This window comes from Lytechinus variegatus, chromosome 5 (genome assembly GCF_018143015.1).
Source record: "Lytechinus variegatus isolate NC3 chromosome 5, Lvar_3.0, whole genome shotgun sequence".
NCBI lineage: Eukaryota > Metazoa > Echinodermata > Echinoidea > Temnopleuroida > Toxopneustidae > Lytechinus > Lytechinus variegatus.
Window position 1 is genome coordinate 43,318,674 of NC_054744.1, and position 20,829 is coordinate 43,339,502.

The following is a 20,829-nucleotide window of genomic DNA, read 5'->3' on the forward strand; positions in this document are numbered from 1 at the left end:
GAAAAGGGTATTCTCAAAGATATATTGAAACTTTCTTTGGAAAAATCAGATTTGATTACAAACAATTTAGCATCAGTGCATATTTTTAACTCGCAAAACAGAGGAGAAGATTTGTAGAGGAAGATATTCCTCCCCGCGATGAGCAATGAAACTCTGAAATTTCAAAGGGCAGACGTTTCATCAAATGTAGATATCTCTAATACCAATCGTCTTTAATTCAATTGATTTTCTAAGATTATTGAACTTCATTACAAGGAAAATAGTGCGCATAAAGTTGAAACTTCTGTGATTTATTGAAATTATCTATCTATATAATAAAGGATGAATAATTTTTTTGACTAATCCTGAACCGCTTCATTTTGAATATAAAGAAACTTAAGTGTCATTCAAAATTTCAAACTGAGGGCGCAAAACAGGACAGGAGATGAATGTATACAGGGAAATGACATGAAGTTTAATACAATTTGATAAAAAAAATATTGTAGTTTTTTATTTAATACGACACGAATTCCATACCTTTCTCTTTTTAAATTAGGAACCTGTTTGCCCCCAAATTATGGTTGTTTATAGTAATGAGCTGAAAAGCGGGAGAAGCTGACTTTATGGAGGTGACGGCAGAAACTGATATAAAGATTTTACCCGCTCGGAGCCGACCAGACCAGAAGTTGCGCGATCAATTGAAAAAAAAGATAACTTCATTTACTTCGGCCTAACCTTACTCCAATTCATGCCCTAATGTATACAATTTTAACTTTAACTGGCAAGAAGCACATAGCTGAGGTGGAAAAACAGGGTAAGAAAAGGTGGGGCAACAATGGAGAACTTCAATATTGTCATTTAACCGCGCGCAGCGCGGAAGCAAAATTCATATATGAATTTAAAGCAAGAAGAGTGAAGGAGTTTCTCTTTTGAGAAAAAAATAAAGAATAAATAGAAAAAACACAAAGCTACCTTTCTTCCCTTTCCTTCCTTCCCTTTTCCTTTTCTCCTCTCCTTTTTTCCCTTCTTTTTTTTCTTTTTGGGGACGTTTTTTTTTGGGGGGGGCGATCGCTCCCCCTGGCTACACGCCTGGATATGGCCTTGATCAGAACACTAGAAACTTGAGAAATGTCATGAATAATTACGAGCGAGCGGAGCAAGCGAGCCGAAATGTTTGCGTTTTTCCGTCAAAACATACAATTCTTCTCAATAGCTTGTTGGTAATGATTACATATTAGTTGATGATACATGTCCTTCTGCTCGTAAGTCTCATGATATGGCCTTAATCAAGAGACTAGAAACTTAAGAAATTTCATAAATGATTACGGGCGAGCCGAAATTTTCGCGTTTTCCCGTCAAAACATACATTTCTTGTCAATAGTTTGTTAGTAAATCAAGTATTAGTCGATGCTACATGTCCTTCTATTCGTAAGACTCATAATACGGCCTTGAACAGGAGACTAGATAATTATGGAATTTCATAAATCATTACGAGCGAGCGGAGCGAGCTAACCGACATTTTAGCGTTTTCCGTCATTTTGGTTTTCATATTGGTAAAACATATTTTGTAAGAAAACGTATGTCTTTGTCTTGGTTCACTTGTATTCATAAGTATACATCATGATAATCATGTATGGCCTTGTTAATGGCGATACCGTGATCATGTCGGCGACATGCGGAAATAAAAGATATAATAAAATGGAGCGAGCGAAGCGAGCGGAAATTTTTTCTGTGTTTTTCGTCGGAAACATGAGATTCTGTTCATTATTGCTGTCATATACATTATTGGGTAGGGGAACTGTCCGTAACCAGACCAAGGAGTTATCAGGCTCTTGCCCGATAACTCCTTGACCAGACCGACCTCTGGGGAGACAAGCAAAAAAAAAAAAAAAAAAAGGAATCGAAAGGGGGGGGGTTTGAACCCCCGAACCCCCCCCCCCTTGCGTACGCGCCTGATCAGTGTGCAGGGCCCTGGGAACGATTTTTGACTAGGGGTGCTGATTTATATTTTACAAGCCCCCCCCCCAAAAAAAAAAAAAAAAACGAAATGAAGGTTATTTTTGTCCCGAGAAATGTGAAAAGCAAATTAAAATGCAAATGGTTTTTCTTTACAAAATATAGGTACGTTTCGTTTCATTTCTCTCTCTCTTTTTTTTACACCTACCAGAATTCCTGGGGGTGCTGTCAATGGAAAATAATATACGCATCACCCGCTTCCCAGGACCATGTCAGTGTACTTGTACAACAGCTTTGGTAACTCTTTTTTTATATGACTTTGGTAACTCTTTTCATTAAAGTGTTGTGATGGAAAGGGGTAAGAGAAGAATATATGGCTAAAACCAGGATCCAAATTTATACATGTTAAGATCGACTCCTAAGTAACATCAGATTTCGGAGCACAACAATTGTCCGCCTCACACTTCTTACATGTCTGCTATTTTTAAAAGACTTCTAAAATTGAAACGCGACATCTTTTGATTACGATAGTCAATCTCCTTTTGGGGCTGTTGTTGTTGTTGATTAGTTCTTGATGGCGCTCTCATTTCCCCGCTTTTATTAGTTTTTGGATAGATAATTGCAATCACGAAAGTTAGTTGTATAAAACGACAGCCGTCTTGTATCCGAAGGTATGTATGTTCATCAAAATTAGATGATGTAAGTCCCCTTGTCACTTTAGAAAAGGGACAGGAGAAAGATTAATCATTTTGAAGCACTCTCAGTAACAAAGAGTATCGAATATAAATGGTCTGCATAACTATATAATGTTTTTTAAGATGCAATAATAGATTTATAGTCAGATTGTAAATAGTCATCTTCTCGGATTGGTTCTTTACGAGATTCTATATTTAATTAATACTAGATTCTAGATTATCAGAATTCTGGTTATTTGTGTTTTACTTGGTCTGGTGTAACATGCCCCTTGCACATTGTAGTTTTTCTCTTTTTGAGAACAGCCCCCCCCCCCCTCCCTTGGAGAAGTGAGATTCCTCTGTAGAGATCTGAGTGAAAGGAGTGACAGAGAGGGGAGAGATAGGGAGAAAGAGGAGAGAGAAAGCGATACTCCGTCCACTTTTATCATATTTATTGACCGTTATTAATTTAATTACATTTCCTCTATGTTGTATTTAATAAAAATAATATCGATGTCGGATAAAAACCAAAAAAAATCAAATAAATACGGCCTTTGTTCAGGGCCTGGATAGATTTTTTTTACAAAATAATATCTCATTTTCTACATTCCTCGTCCGCCAAAAAATTTGACAAGCAAAAAAGAAAATAATCAGAAATAAAATATTTCGTACCAGAAAAAATTGACTTCAAGCTAGTCAGGGGGGGGGGGGATAAAGGTCTTCAAGCTCTCGTCAGGGGGGGAAAAAGGTCTTTCAAGCTCGTCAGGGGGACAGGGATACGTCCTTGCATGGGTTGTGGCTCGTCAGGGGGCGGGAAGACCGCCTCCTGCCCCCCCCCCCGTAGGTACGCTAGTGTTCCAGGGGGTGCTGCCTATGGAGAATATACACGCAGCATCCCCAGGAAAATCAATCTTGGGGGTGCTTCAACACTCCCACTTCTCAGGGCCATGCCTTTGTTCGGAGGTTGGTGAAGTATGGTCCCCTCAGTGACGTGAATGCGACCACTTTCCTTCGGGACTCCGCCTCTTGGTATCACAGGCCTAATTCATGATATTCGGGGGTCGAATGTTTACTACCAGTGGATAGGATATATATCTGGCAATCCATATCTGACCAGAAAAGGGTCCCTCGACCGGCTCATTTTAAAAATAAATTGGCGTGTTTGAAGACACCTTCGGGGGGAGCAGATTCATCACCTCAAATAGCAAAATAGCCCTAATCCTTCCGCCAGTCAAAATGTAGTCCAAAATTGGTGATATTTCTTCCCAATTTGGGAAAAGGAAGTTCAGTAATTACCAAAAATAGAATCAGTGTTAGATGGACAATCATATGCATACACTTTGTCAATCAGCCATATCAAAATATAAAAAAATAGATATCTATGGCCTGCCACTAGTGTTAGGCCCGTGTAACCTCTTAGGAAAATAGTCGCATTCCGGTGTCACTTCGGGAACCATTATTCCAACCATCTCTTCTGGCAGCCGTGTTATTTGTTCGTTATCTTCACAGGCAAGAATAGTAAGAAATTTCGGCTCGCACTTCGCGCTAGCATTATTTTTCTGTGCCTGGGTGTGTGTTTTTTCAAAATAAAAGTAACCCTCCTGTCTCTCTCAAACTAAATGATATTGCATTGCTTGATCAAACGACAGAGGGTAGCCCTTTCCCCGACGTGATGAATAATTATATTTTTACAGGGTGTTTTTTAATGCGCCACCAATATACATTGGCGGCGGAAGCCAATAAATTTAGGGGGTGTCCACCTGAAATTTTGGGATGGACACATGTAAAAAATAGGACAAGCGCCCCAAAATTTTTTGAGAAGCAAAAAAAAAAAAAAAAAAAAAAGGTCATCAACCTAAATTTTAGGGGGGGGGGGACAACACACGTGTCAAGGGGGTCCACGTGAATTTAGGGGGGGACGCAGGAAAAAAAATTGACAAGCAAAAAAAAAAAAAAAAAAAGGTTATCAAAACAAAATTTAGGGGGGGACCGTCCCCCCCACCTAAAATTTAGGGGGGACCGTCCCCCCCACCTAAAATTTAGGGGGGACACGTCCCCCCCGCTTCCGCCGCCTATGCCAATATAGCAAAAACGTTGGCGCCGCTCGACCCGCAAGCTCTCCCTTTCGCCCAAACCCGGTTCCGCCTATGGCAACAGGGCCAGGGCTCATCAGCCAATCATGATAGCTCTCGGGTGATAATAAGGTGCTTCAAAAGTTCAAATGGTAAAATTACACAGATATACTTTCGACATGATGGAGCTATTAATCATTATCGACAGAGGCAACGAATAATTATGGAATAAAAGAAAACAATGACATGCTTTATGACGATGACTTAAACCGAGGTGTGTTTAGACGATTTTTTTTCACTCATATATATTTTTATTTACGTCAGTAGCAGACGATCAAAAGACGTACGAGAGGGCTCGGACCTCCAACCTGCTCATCAGTATTCGTTCATGTACATAATGTACCAAAGCTTGGATTACAGTCGTACGTCACAACACTGAGTTAGTTAGACCTTTGCACTTCAGTCGTTATAAGGGCATGTGAAAGTTACATCTGTAACGGGTGACAATCTGATAGGGGAGGTTCTGGGGTGTCTGCGTGTGTGTGTGCAGGGGATGGGGGTGGAGGGCGATGATCTTCCAAATCATTTATTTTATTTTAAATGGTGTATTTTACACAAACGAGGGATCTCTTTATAACTTTATTCTTTGTTTTCTTCCTTTAATTCATTAGTATAATATAATGAAGGTCGGGATAGAGTGGTGAGGGGGCCAGGACCCTGGAAACGGATTTTTCAATAGGGGTGCTGGTTTTGAAGGAAAAAAGTTACGAGCAAAAAAAAAAGGTGTTCACGCAAAAATTAAAAAATGATTTCACTTAAGAAAAGATATTGAAAAGCCCCCTCCCAAAGGGGGGGGGGGTTCCAACTGCAAACAGACAAAAATTAGATGATTTTGGTTAAATTTCTACTTTTTAGCATACCTACTTGATTTCCAGGGGGTGCTCCCTATGGATATTAACATACACTGCACCCCCAGCATCCCCTCTTCCCAGAGCCATGGAGGAGACGCTCAACTCAACTCAATCTAACACGTACTTATCCCTATTCTATAGTCAGCAATCTGTTAGATATATATCAAAGCTTTCTTGAAAATCATTAGAATAGTCAAAGGCTGAGAATCTGTAAGTTGTTCAAATTTTCATCTCTTACTATCAATTTGTTATCAGGTGATCATTTACATGTAAGCTTACATGCCTGTAAGTAAGCACCAAGTAATTAGAATTATTATTAATGAGTTTCTTAAATGTAATTCGTATTATATTTATTGTCTGTTGAAATTGTACTATGAGTTTGAACTTTTATTGTAAATTAAAAGTATTGTTCATTGAAATTTGTGGTGAGAATTGCTAATGTTCGTGATTGTAATGTTCGTGCAATTATGAAATTAATATTGTTTGATGGAATCCTGCATCGAAACTGATATTTGTAAATTGAATTAATTATCATCCTGTACCTTCAATCTTTGTGACTATATCATTTTAGGTAACGGCCTAGGCTTTGAAAGGCTCATCGCATATATTTCTTAATCCACACCTCACTATAGTTGTTTATTTTAAAAGTGTTTCCCCGTCCACTTCACATCATCACTCGGATTATTTTTTTGGGGGGGTGCGACCGCCCCCTGGCTACGCGCCTGACTTTACACCATCACTCGGATTCTACTGCGGGAGACTAGCTGCTCTACCTTAAATATACTTTCGATCAAATTCACTTGGTAATTTTCATGAAAAAGAATAAATGTATAAATGATTTAATACGAATGGATGAAATGATTAATGAATAAATTCATAAATCAATAAATTAATGAATGATTTATTGAATCAATATTCAATATATTTCAAATTAAGAAATTTATACCTTTAACATGACCAAATAGGAGTAAATGATGATATCTTACATGATGGCAGAGGTACACTTAAAATGCAGGTTGCTGATACACGTCTTATATTCCTCTTTTATAAGAAAAAAATATTCGTTAATTTTTGTTTTTTCAACATAGGGTAATATCTCTTACAGATTTAAAACTTTTCAGTCAAGATGCGTGCTTTACTTCTATTTCTCTTGGTTGGTGTCGCCACGTCTGAGCTGTCTCCGTTGTTAGAAAACGCCGAACCTATCCCAGGAAAGTACATCATCAGACTCAAGGTATATATTCCGCATCTCATTACATGGCAAAATATAATGGTCTTAAACGTAATTTGAAGAGTAATGAATGGCTGTAATTCCATCATTATCATCAATCATCCTTCTCATTTTGTTCTTTCCCATCATTTTCAATCATCATTATCGTCTTCATCATCATCATCATCGTCATCATCATCATCAATAATCATCATTATCGTCATCATCGTCGTCATTATCATCGTCATCATTACTATCACCATGATCATCATCGTCATTATTATTAGAAGTAGCAGCATTGTTATTGTTTTATAAACTATAACATTCCCGTTTTACAACAATATAAAAAACACAGTATTAAAATGTTAACGATCCTCTTTGTCAGGCGGCACTATTCTTTCGTATAGTTGAATTACCATTAATTTTGATGCGTTCACTTGAACATTGTTTTAAGATGAATGTTTTGGTATCATACCAAAACAATATCAACCATGGACGAACAGACGGGGCCTTGCCCCCAAGACTTTTCGCGACCAAGAAAAAAAAGAGAAAAGGAAAAAAAAGGAAAGGGATAAGGGTGAAATACAATATCATTTTCGGAATATTATTTCAAAAACCACAAAGACAAAGCCTGACAAAGAGGATCGTTAACTACAAGGTTAACGATCCTCTTTGTCAGGCGGCACTATTCTTTCGTATAGTTGAATTACCATTAATTTTGATGCGTTCACTTGAACATTGTTTTAAGATGAATGTTTTGGTATGGTGAAGTATATCGAGTGTATATAACATCAAATAGTAGAACATGTCCTATTGAAATATCAACCATGGACGGACAGACGGGGCGGGGGGCTTGCCCCCAAGACTTTTCGCGACCAAGAAAAAAAAGAGAAAAGGAAAAAAAGGAAAGGGATAAGGGTGAAATACAATATTATTTTTCGAATATTATTTTTAAATCTACCACAAACTTGGATTTTTGTAATAAAAATGTCGACATTTTTGCTCGCTCGCTTCGCTTGCAAGCAACTTCTTATCAATTTTACGCCATATGCCATATCGAGCCATCGAAATTCATGGCTCATTTCGCCACTGCTATCAACCGATATACTATTCTTTTTTTTTTTTGGGGGGGGGGGTGGATATCTGTATTTGATGTCTCTTTTCTATTAGAAAATGTAATGCTATCTTTCATATAATCTTCAAGCCATAACACCTGTGTTTTCTCCCGAAATGCTGCAGATATGATAAGATAATTGTGAACAATCTCCACAAAATTAAAAAGACATTAAGATATGGCTTATTTGCTTAATTCAAACAACTCTTTTATCAATTGTTTGCATTATCATTATGAGACCAGGTGTCTAATATTGAAAAAATAGACTTAAAATGATATAGAAATGTACAATGCCAATTTATTTACGGTGTACAAGATATAGATTTGTGTTGGGGGATATAGGGTGAAAATAGCAATTTTGATTGTATACATCAATAACAGTGTGAGTAAGCATTATTATAGTAAGTCAATTTGCCAAAAGAGTTGATGATATTCTTAATAAGATCCATCTTATTTTCTCTTCTTGATTTTACGAAAATGATTTTATTTCAATAGGGTCTAATGGTTGGTTGATATGAAAACGGGATGGTAATAATTCTAAGGTGATATCAATGAAAAGTTGTTCCTTTAAATCTTGTTTTGATTATTGCAGCTTCAATTGCGTATCGATGGAGGTACCCAAAAGCGCAGCAAATTTTTATTCTTGTACGAGTATGGAAAATCTATGACAGTTCACTATCTTTTTTCGCTTGCCACAATGATATTAAGCCGTGATGCACAGACCGTTAAAGGTCCAAATAATTCCTTTCTTTTCCACCATGAGTGTATTAAATTGTTAAATCGCACGGATATGAAGTTTCATAATAATGTTATTAACTGATATTTTAAACAAATAAGAAAGCAAATCATATCATATGAACAGGATGGAATAGATGTTGATGAAATGACCACTGCTGTTCGTCACTTTGGAGGGAAAATAGGCCTTATCTTCCGTAAAGCTCTCAATGGATTCGCGGCCGAACTCGCCGATGACGTCCTCAACATCGTAAGTTTATTAATCAGTTCTACTGCCCTTTTAACATTAGCTTTGAATTCAAAGGCTTAAAAATAATGATAACAACCTAAAAACCGCTTAATACATTTTTTATGAACAATGCCCTTAATGCTTCAATGATAAATGATTACAAAGTTTTACACATCGGACTCAAGATTACAGTGAAAATTACACTGTAAAACTGTGGTGTTAAAACTGACACCATTTGGTGTTAATAGAGGACCACACACTGAGGTGTTAAAATAACACCCTAGAGATTGAACATAACACCAAAGAGTGTAAATGTAACAACCATAGGTGTTGTAATAACACCTATAGGTGTAAAACTAACACCACCAATTTAACACCGATGTAAAATAACTGGTGTGGTCCTCTATGTACACCGGTTAACACCACAGTTTTTTGCTGTGTACGATATCATTAGGGGAATGTGCAAACTTAGAATTGGATTAAATATGCAATTCAAATGAATTAGATTGAATTCCTAATCAAAGAAGAACGAAAGCCCATAATTATGATAATGGATAAAATCATTTTTGATAAAGCAGTAGCGAAGAGGATCACCTTAGGTTATTTCATATTTGTTTTTGCTCAAAAAGATATAGTATCATTTATGTTTACAAACCAGGGCTCCGTAACACAAAGGTTTGCGATGAATTGCAAATATGAAAAACCGCTCTGATTGGTCCCTGGTCAATATTTAAAACCTGTAACGTTGATAATGATTGGTCAGTTGATTTAGCGATTGATCGTTAATCTTTGCGTTACGGAGCCCAGATCTCGGTCTGATTCTTACACTATATTTTTCATTTCATATTCTTTAGGGAGATTCCAAGAAAAGAATTTCTTCGCTCCTTATACACCTTCCTGAAATTATTTTTTTTCTTTGTTTTTCGGTTCGTTTTAAAAAATGACAAGGATCTCATATCATCATGGCTTCAACAGTTGCTGCTTTCACACCAAGGTACGATCGCTGGATATATAAAGGTCGCAGCGACCTTACCCTGATGTGAAAGCAGTGTAAGTTATAAAGGGATGTTCCGGGATGAAAATATTTACATGTAAATAAATAAAGTAAAATTCACAAAGCAAAATGCTAAAAACATTATAAAAATCGGATAACAAATAAGGAATTTATTGAATTTTAAAGATAAGCAATATTTTGTGAAAACAGTTATGTGCACATTATCATGATGATGTCACATACCCACTTTCCTTTTTTTCTTATGTTATTACATGGAATAATAATTGTTTCATTTTATCATACACGTGTAAATAACTAATGCACTTAATAAGCTGACAATTCAATTGTTTTAGTTATTGTTATTTTTTTTAATAAAGCTAATTTCATATAATAAAGTGGTGGGGATATGACATTATCGGCCCACCATATTCATGAAGACATGCCTAGAACTGTTTCACCGGAATATCATCCAATTTTTAAAATTCAATAACTTCGCTCTTTGTTATCTGATTTTGATCAAAATTTCAGCATTTTGCTTCGTGAACTTAACTCTATTTATTGAAATGTAAATATGGGATCAAACGTCAAAGGTTATTTTAATGAAATTGCCCCTTATTCTTTGTTTGTCAGGTGCGAAGCCTCCCTGCTGTCGAGTATGTTGAACAAGAAGGTGTCTATCGTACTAAGGGTGTCACATGGGGGCTAGACCGTATCGATCAGACCTATCTTCCACTCGATGGGAAATACGAGCCATTTGGTAATTATAACTAAACTGGAATTTCCAAGTATACTTTGCGCAGGTTGTTACGAAGTGAAATCATAGCCATATTACACATTTCATAAAGCTATCATTAAGTTGTACTTGGTAGAGGCATCGATTGGAAATAATAATAATTTTGACAACTTGAAAAAATCATATGCAATGCAAAGGTTATAAAATTTATTTCTAAAACCATTGGAAAACACTATAAAACCAATAGGCCTGAAATTGAAATACTATTAAACCGTATACAAAATTGTCATTTTCTTTACGCGCTTAGCGCCCCAAAATCTTAGGATATGCCTATTTTCAAACTTCTGCCCCCACTCCTATAGTCCGAAACAACGGAGTTTTAATTTATGCACACACCTGAGGATTGATTATATACAGCTTCATACTACTCGAAAATCACAGAAGTTCCTTCTCTGTTTATAATGGTATTTTTCTTGTTTCATTTTATAGCAGTTTAAGGGGGGGGGGGTTAACATTATACATATATGATTTTGAGTGACGAACAGCTCCCTTTTAAAAGATACTCATACGCCATGAGTGTCTCTGGACGGTGTGTGCGCTCAATGTGACATCACTATTATTTTGTAATTAGGTTGTGTATCATCAATTTTCTACCTAAAAATATTATAAATTTATATTCTTGTTAATTATCATTTATGTATATTATCCTACATAATTGTGTAACGAATTTGTTCGAAATTAAATAGAAATTGAAATTTTAAATAATCATTTCACCAGAAGATTGTTATAATCATGTAAAATGAGAACCAGTGATGTTAACTAGAAGTGATGGAAATACCAATAACGTTGATTTAAGTTAAACAGTTGCAGGATCCATTCTAAAATGACCAATTTGTTGGTTAATATGTGTCCGACCGATAAAATTGGTCAATATCAAACAAAATTTTGGTCGATTTGAACCAATAATTTGGTTGCTTTTGACCAATTTTATTGGTCGGACAACCAACAGATTGGTCATTTTGACTCATCCTTTTTAAGAGTGTACACCATCATCTCCTAATCATGTTCTTTTTTTTTCTCTATCAATAACAGGTACTGGTAAAGGTTATCTGGTTTGGGTGATTGATACTGGTATTAGGGAAACACATAATGAATTCGAAGGACGAGCATGGCAGGTTGCAAATTATGCTGACAACATCGACGTGAGTTTAAAGAAATTTAATAACAAAAGAACGCCAATTTTTTATCCTGTACCCAATTTAAAGTATATACAACCAATTATTACATTATACCAGAAAGTTTCTACCTCTCAACTTCCTGATTTTAGGGGCCTACCTGCTATTTTTTTTTTACATGAACTCGCTAAGAAAAAATAGGTTCCTTTTTGCAACCCTTCAAATGTCACACGAGAAACTATGTTGAGGCACACCTTTGCACTCTAAGAAGTGTTTTTGGTCCTTTTGGGTACAGGTAACCACGTCTTTACCACAAAAGTGCAGAGTTGTATTCCGCTTTTACAGATATACCATGAATGTAAAGATTAGATTATGGCTTTCCCGCACACAGTGCATGCAAGTTCTTTGCTCCCTGGGGAGCATTCCAACAACAGAGTTTCTAAACCCACTTGTTATAATTATACCGGGCATATGTAGATTTACGCGTTGCGAAAAACGACAGGCCGTGGTAAGATCAGAGTCAACAAAGATGCGGAATACAGACTAACTCCGTCATTACAGTATCCGTTTCATCATGGACCTATATATGGTTCATCTACGGTAGATGCTTATCCTCATGTGGATAAATATGATTTCCAGGCTACAACCGGCTACAAAACAAAAAGTTGTGGTTACAAGAGAATCGGATTTTCTACATCTCGTCGGTTTTATTTCATTTGGTAACTCAATCATTGAAGATTATCATTAGGTCATTATAGTATATTCTTTCACCTTCAAACTAGACGGACTGCGACGGACACGGAACACACTGTGCTGGAACAGTTGGCTCTAAGAATTACGGCGTTGCTTCAGAAGTCTACATGTATGGCATCAAGGTTTTTGACTGCAACGGGAATGGGGCCACAAGCTATATCCTAAAGGGTGAGACAACTAAAAAATATTTTTTTTCCTCATTGCCCAAGATTGTGTCTACTAATAATCATGTCGATATTATTCATTTGTTTATTATTTGGTTTGTTGGTTTAAAAGCAGACGTATATGCCTGTCTTAGTGCCGGCTTTCTCACTATAGAGGGCAGAATCTTTAATTACATCCAGCCAGGGGCTTGTGGAGCGTTTTGGCCCAATGGATTAGTCTTCGGACTTTGAAACAGAGGGTCGTGGGTTCGAATCCCAGCCATGGCGTAATTTCCTTCAGCAAGAAACTGATCCACAATGTGCTGCACTCAACCCAGGTGAGGTAAATGGGTATACCGGTAGGAAGTAATTCCTTAAAAAGCTGTGTGCGCTATGAACGCCTAGCTTAGCAGGTAGGAGCGCCTTGAGCACCTAACAAGGTGGATATGTGCGCAATATAAATACCCTATATTATTATCATATTACTTGTGCGAATTACTACCTCCTTATAAGTTTTTAATCTCACTCCGTCATCGTGAGTACAGGTATCGATGACATCATAGATTACGTTGACTACTATAACGACAAGTACTCAATTGCATCGATGTCACTTGGTGGAGGAAGGTCTAAGACGCTGGATGATGCAGTTGAAGAAATGATTGCCCATGGAGTACCTACTGCTGTAGCGGCAGGTAACGAGGAAGACAATGCTTGCTACTACTCCCCAGCAGCCACACCATCCGTAAGTTTCGGCATCTCAACCTTGACCATCATCATCGCCTTCATCTTCAAAATGTCCGCATTAGTCTCATACTTCCTTCTCAAACTTGTAGGCTTTGTAAAATAAAAAATACACCAAAGCTATTTCTGTAACATAAATTATATTTCTTTTTACTGAAGTTAGTTTTCTGATCTTGTATGATAAACATATAAATGTTTTGCTATATTGCATCATGTTATACTCTCACTATGTTATTTTCATTTTTTCGCATGTTATTTCATTCCTTTTCTTTTCTTTTAATTGGACCTCTAGGAAGAACAGAGTCATTTTATCAGTGGTTTTGAATAGAGTGATCCATCCGTATCTTTTTAAGTGTTTACATACAGTAGCCTATCTAATTTTATATTTTGTACAATATATTTTGTTGTGATTTGTATACGGTAAATAAAACCAAACCAAATTGGAAATCTATATTATATGCTATTTTTGTGTATAATGTATTAATTATTTTCTGTTATCATTATATACTATAAAACAAAATGTTCATGTCAAGTGAATGAAGTCTATAAATAAATTGAATTTAAATTCAAACTTCGCAGATTCCCAACCAAAATTATTAAATAAGCGGCAAACTGTGTGATCTTTGAGACACAAAAGCGCACACTTTACATCCAAGTCGTCAAATTGGTGATAAAATCACGATTTAATCATCAAGCATATTTCAGGGCTACCCATTCAAATATAAAGAAAGTGAAAACCTGAACTTTAATTAACATCTAAATTTAGGCCATAACTGTTGGCGCCACGGATTGGAATGATTTACGTGCAGAGTTCTCAAACTGGGGTGGATGCGTAGACCTATACGCTCCTGGATTATACATAACATCACTCGGGATCACATCAGACCGAGCCCTCGCTGACAAGAGTGGGACTTCAATGGCTTGTCCTCATGTTGCTGGTAAGAGAAATACTATCTAGATGGGTAGAGGTAGTACAGGGGTATTAAGAGAGAGAGATAGAAGGGGGGGGGGGAGAAATAGAATCAGAGAGGGGAATAGAGTAGTAATAAGAGAGGGGGGAGGGTGGAACAAGACGAACTAAGAGGATGGCGCCGATTTCTTAACTTATATCTTCATTTTCTTGCACCCGTTTGCTTAAAAACTTATGGGGGGTACTGCATCTTAATCATTTTTTTTACAGGGTGTCGACATGGGGTTGTATTATGGTGGGCACTTTTGAGCCGTCCTAAAAGGTCAAACATTTTCAATGTTCAGAAATTTCCATTACTACATCCCCGAACTCCGAAATCATAAAAACTTGACAAACAGCATACATAAATAGTTAAACCCTTTTATTACCTCAATTAAAAACAAGTTATCTGTTATTAAACCCATCATCCACAATCAATTATGTACATAAAAAAATACCCTTACCCTATGTGTAATCCGGAATAGTCGCTATAGGCAATTTTAGAATTCTCCTGATGAGTTTGGCATGTTTAATCTTTGTGTAGCTAACCTAATTTAGCTGCTGATGTGGAGATTTAGGTTCCTCCCTGCGATGCTGGGCTGGCTGTTTTTTTTTTTAAATCATTATTATCATTATAATTTCACAAAGGTGCCATTGCCCTCTACGGCAAGAACACGGATAATATGTTGAAGTACACCAACAAGGACAAACTTGACTGGTTGTCTTCATCGTGCCCCAATAAGCTTCTTTACGTGTAGGTATTCACTCTCATCACTAAACCCTTTTTATTATCTTTCAGTTGTATATTATAAATATATATATATATTTCATTTTTTTAAATTTACTCTATTCCGTTATCGATTTGATTACGAGACATGAGTATTAAAGAGCAAATGGGAAGGGGTGGGGGCTTGGGAAATGGCCCCCGAAAGTTGAAGTAAAAGGGGCAAAGGGAAAGAAAATGAAAAGAAAAGGGGTTAAAATTAATGTGCATTTTATGCCAAATGAATCTATAAATCAGTTTATCATTTTAAGAGGGATTACATTATGTCTTGCCAACTTTAGGCATAAGCAAATACATATTCATTTATTGTCAATTTAATAGGAATTCGAAGAGTTTACAATGTCATTGTTAAAAAAAAAATCAGAGAATGCTAAAAAAAAATTATCGGCTGAAACCTTTATTGTAAAATATATATATATATTTTTATCTCATTGATTTTATACTTACAGGTAACCGACGTTGCTGGAATGGACACTATACTGACGCTGGAGAAAATATAAGCATATAATTTGAAATCTAAACGAAAGATGAAATGACATTAAATTCAAATAAATGATGCAATCGAATTTTATCACATTTCAATCACATTTGATATTATTTCAAACGCAGCTTTTTTTTCAGGGGGGGGGGGGGGGGTGGGATTGAAATTCTGTATTCTGGTAATACTTGATCAAATTAACAAACAAATCTACATGATCAGAATCAATGCATTCATATAAAAATTATATTTTCAAACCACGTATAACTTCATTTGATTTGTATTCCTTTTTTCCTAGCTTATATGACCTTGAATAACTTATTGATCATGAATTATCGCTAATAAATTGAACTGAACCTATTGGAAAAGAATTGTAATTCAGATTACAATATGTTAAAATCACGAAGAACATCGACGATTGATACCGCAAAACGTAATTGATTCGGAACCACTTTACCACAAAAAGACAAAAGAAGTATATGTTTTTTAGAAGTCTATTTTTTGTTCATAAATTTAAACGCCCAATACTAATGCACATCACTTCGGAGATACATCAACCAACTAAACAGGTTCATTAATATGCATGAAAGCTAACAACCCCCCCCCCCGAAAATATCTAGGAAATGCGTTACCAAATCACTTTACGAGTTGAATGTTTATTTAATTCGACAAGATTAAACATTAATTCATATTTGATGAAATTGCCTTCAATTGCATTTTTATGTCAGTGAGAATATAATAGAAAAAAGATTAGAGCGAAAGAGAAGAGAGAAAATAAAGACACATTAAGAGACAAATACAGAGAAAAGAATTGATGAAAAATAAGATAAAAATGTAGAGAAACCTAAATCGATATATATATGTATATATATATACACATATATATCGAAATATGTATATTGAGAATGAGAAAAAAAAGAATGCGTGTGTGACCATAATGATACATGTGAGCCGGTACCGATTGGGGTATTTTAATGGGGGAGATTGAGGCCAGACACCATTTTTTAAAATTGTAAATTGGTAATTAGAGTTACAGGACTTTTACATCTCTCTCTTTTGAACATATTCATGCTCTTCTTGCCCATGTCTTCCCCTTCCCCTTTTTCTTCTATTCGCCCTTTTGTCACTATTTGACAGATTGTGTGTAAGGGACACTCGCTCTTTGAATTCGCCGTAGAAATCAAAGCTGATACTGGCTGTATAAATCGGTAAATTCAACATTGGTATACTTATCTCACTTGGAGTGCGATCTGGGGAGCGTTTCATGAAAGGACTTGTCGGACGTTTTATCCGACAAGTCCCATGTTATCCGACAGTTACTATAGTAACAATGCCTCTCAGCCAATCAGAATCAAGAAAAGATGTCAGATCTGACAACTTGCCGGACAAAAATGTTGATGAAACGGTCCCCTGGACTCAAGGTCCCACATGGTCATGATGGTGTGAATGCAAGTGATCTCAGGGCGGCGGAACGTATTCGTGGGGGGGGGGGGGCTAATCCCCAAAAAGGGCACTTATATGTCAAAATGTGCACTTTTGTGCGATTTTTTCAAAATCAGATTTCTGCCTGAAGTATAGCTGTGTTTTTTTGTAATTTAGTTGAGAACAATCTTTTTGAAGCTATTTCTGATTTGTTAAATTCAGCTCTAGTTTCGTGAGCGAGTGTAGCGAGCAAGCGTTTTTTTTTATTGTTGAAATTTTGAAATTGAAAGATGTAAAAATCACGTTGTGGTCAATTTTGGCGCTAATTACTGTTTAATTACCCTTGGCGTGGTTTGTTGAGTGACCGGGACACTTCTTTTTATCACTTTTATCACAGAGAACATAAAATTTGCAATGGCAGATGTAAAAAAAAATGTTTCTACGTTTAGAATCGGCCATTAAGTTGATTCTTGTTTTGTTTTTTTCAGGGGTAGTCCAAACGCAAGACTTTAGGTTTGAAGTACCTTTTATTCTTACAAACATAATCATAAGGCCCAGTGGCGGATCCAGAGGGGGCGCCCTGGGCGCGCGCGCCCCCCCCCCTATTTTTTTTTTGGATGGTTATATTTACTGGATTGGTACAATGTAGTCAATTTCAAGGGCTAGATCTAGTCAAAACTATATTTTAACTTACGCTCATGGCCTTTGTGTTCGCACAAATGCACCTCTGTCATACTGTATTGCAATATGTAAATTCCGGAATTCCAGGGCGCGCAAGTCGATTGGTTGGAAAGTTGCACCACTTGTAATCGGGAGTTGCAGTGCAGTGACCAGTGTGAAGATGTTGGATTGGATATCATTTTTTCCCGAAATTTTGTGTTTTTTGTAACATGCGTTTGTCCGTCTTTATGGCAAATACATGTAAATTGTAAGTAACAGATCGCAAGAGAAAGTGTCAACGATGCGAATGATAATGATGTCATATATTCCTCAAATCATAACAAAATTACTTTTTGTGATGTCATTCCACTAGGCATGAGCGATCACTATATGGTGATCTGCTCATTAGGAAAGCACAAATCCCCATCTGTGTGTCATAAATATGTGTATTCAAGGAATCTAAAGAAAATGAATATAAGCGATTTTAAGAACGATTTAAGCGATGTATGTTGGCAAGATGTTCTTTCTGAAACAGACGCTAATATTGCCTATGAAGTTTGGTCCAGTAAATTTTGTTCAGTTTTGAATAAACACGCACCTCTTAGGAAAAAAAGAGTGCGACAAAAAGAAACTCCATGGATAAATAGTGACATATTGACCAAGATAAAGGAAAGGAATGAAATAAAAAACCGTGCTAAATCTTCGAAATCTGACAGTGACTGGATATTATACAGAAAACTTAGAAATACTGTCACAGATATGATACGAAAGGCAAAAAAGCAATATATTTCAGAGATAATCTTGATCAACAAAGGGAATTGTTCTGCTATGTGGAAATCTTTACGATGTATGCTTCCTAATAAAAAACACAAGAAGTTAATTCAGAAACTGTCTTTTAATGGTAAAGATATTTTGGGATTTAAGGAAATTGCCACACGCTTAAATGATCACTTCGTTGACCTGGCAGCTAAACGCAAAGAAAGGTTTACCTTCGAAGACAATATGGATCAATACTTAAACAAAGCATCAACCACTTTCAGTTTTAAGCCGATCTCAAGTCGAGATGTTAAAAAACACATCAATGAAATTGCAAGTAATAAGGCCACTGGCCTGGATCAAATTCCAGCACATGTAATTAAAGAAGGTATTGACTACATCATTACGCCATTGACACATATTGTCAATACTTCTCTGTCCACAGGGAGGATTCCTGATGCATGGAAAAGGGCTCGTGTAACGCCAATCTTCAAAAGTGGTGACAATACTAATCCGTCAAACTATAGACCAATCTCAGTACTCCCGGTTTTGTCTAAAGTCTTAGAAAAGATTGTGTTTAATCAAGTGTATAACTACCTGTCAAACAATAGTTTGCTTGATCCATGCCAGCATGGTTTTCGTCCAGGCCACTCAACAACCACTGCCTTGTTAAATATTACTGATGATTTTGCTAACAAAATTGATCAAGGTTACGTTATTGGTATGGTCACTATAGACTTGGAGAAGGCATTTGATTTAATATCGTCTGAATTACTGTTAAAGAAATTATTTTACTTTGGATTTGATCAGGATGCAGTAAAATGGTTTCGCAATTATTTCTATGGTAGGCAGCAATCAACGGTTGTCAATGGTAATATGTCAGGTTTTCGTACTGTTGAAAGCGGAGTGCCTCAGGGGAGTATCCTAGGCCCCCTCCTCTTTATAATCACTTTAAATGATTTGGTCAGATCTGTAGAACAATGCTCCCTCTCTTTATATGCAGACGACACATGCATTTACTTTGCATCTAAAGAGCCCAGAAATTTAGAAATGACTATTAATAGAGATTTGAAGTTAATTTCTAAATGGTTTTCTAATAATGAACTATTAATTAACATCGATAAGTGTCAATTCATGTTATTAGGATCTAAAGCAAAACTCCGTCTATTTGATAATATAAAAATACAAATGCAAAATTACGAATTGCAAAGGGTAAGCCAATGTAAATATCTTGGTGTAATAATAGACAGCTCCCTAACCTGGACCCCCCAAATTGACAGTGTTCGGAAGAAAGTTTTACAGACATTTTATTCTTTAAAACGCATTCGATGTTATATACCCCAAAACACAGCTCTTATGTTGTATAAAGCTTTAATCCAACCGATATTTGACTATTGTTGTACAATCTGGAGAAATGGCAATAAAAGCCAACTAAATCGTCTCCAAGTTCTACAAAACAGGGCACTGAAATCTGTGTTAGAAGTAAACAGTAGATTTAGTACAGCGAATATATATGCCATTTTAAAGGTTGATCAACTCAACAAGAGATGGAACAATCAGTCAATTTTCACCATTTTTAAATTGGTCAATAATCTAGCTCCATCTATCCTTTGTTCTCGAATCACACTTAAATCACGGGAATATCTTTTAAGAAACATAGACCGACAAATTCAATTACCGAAGCCTCATTCTAATTATCTAAAGAACAGTCCCATTTATTCAGCTTCTAAATTATTCAATAACTTACCCGCAACAACCCGATTAGAAAAAAACCCGGCTACATTTGCACGTCTCATATCACTTTCTTAATTTAATTCTCCACCCCGATTCACCCTTGATGATACCGCATTATATATCTTCATTTTTTATGTTTAATTTTGACATAACTTTGTATATTATTTTCGTCTATTTATTTTTCATTTTTGTTTACTCCAATTTTAATTTTGCCAATTGTATTTTACCTATGCTTCGATATATTTTTGTTTTTCGTTTTTATTTTTGTATGCTTGTTTTATGTTGATATTATTTGTTATTATCATTTGTCCACGGCCTTGCTGAAAAGCAGCTTCTAGCTGAAAGCAGGCTTTTTAACCGTGATTAAATAAATAAAATACAAAATACAATACAATGTCTAACCCCGAGATTATTCTTCACTCAAAGATGAAGCCCTATATCGGGCGCCATGCACGTGCGCAGCATTATCATTCTGCCTTGGTCATGTACGTTTTCACTGAAATGTATAGGTCAGACATATTTGTATTTAATGTAAACTAACTTTTACACTTTCTGGTAGATTCAGAGGCATATTATCCAGGGCGCCCCAACTAAGTTTCGCCGAAGCAATAATTCCAACGAATTATC

General features: G+C 36.2%; 1 protein-coding gene across 1 annotated transcript; it reads left to right on the forward strand.

The window, feature by feature from the left end:
* Nucleotides 1-5,731: 5,731 nt before the first annotated feature.
* LOC121414975 (aqualysin-1-like) lies at nt 5,732-15,764 on the forward strand. Its single transcript, XM_041608018.1, has 10 exons — nt 5,732-5,802; nt 6,681-6,826; nt 8,779-8,901; nt 10,505-10,631; nt 11,700-11,809; nt 12,565-12,703; nt 13,224-13,420; nt 14,186-14,357; nt 15,017-15,122; nt 15,602-15,764. Exons 2-10 carry the CDS (start codon nt 6,719-6,721, stop codon nt 15,603-15,605), a joined length of 1,086 nt encoding a protein of 361 aa, XP_041463952.1. The 5' UTR covers nt 5,732-5,802; nt 6,681-6,718; the 3' UTR covers nt 15,606-15,764.
* Nucleotides 15,765-20,829: the final 5,065 nt, after the last annotated feature.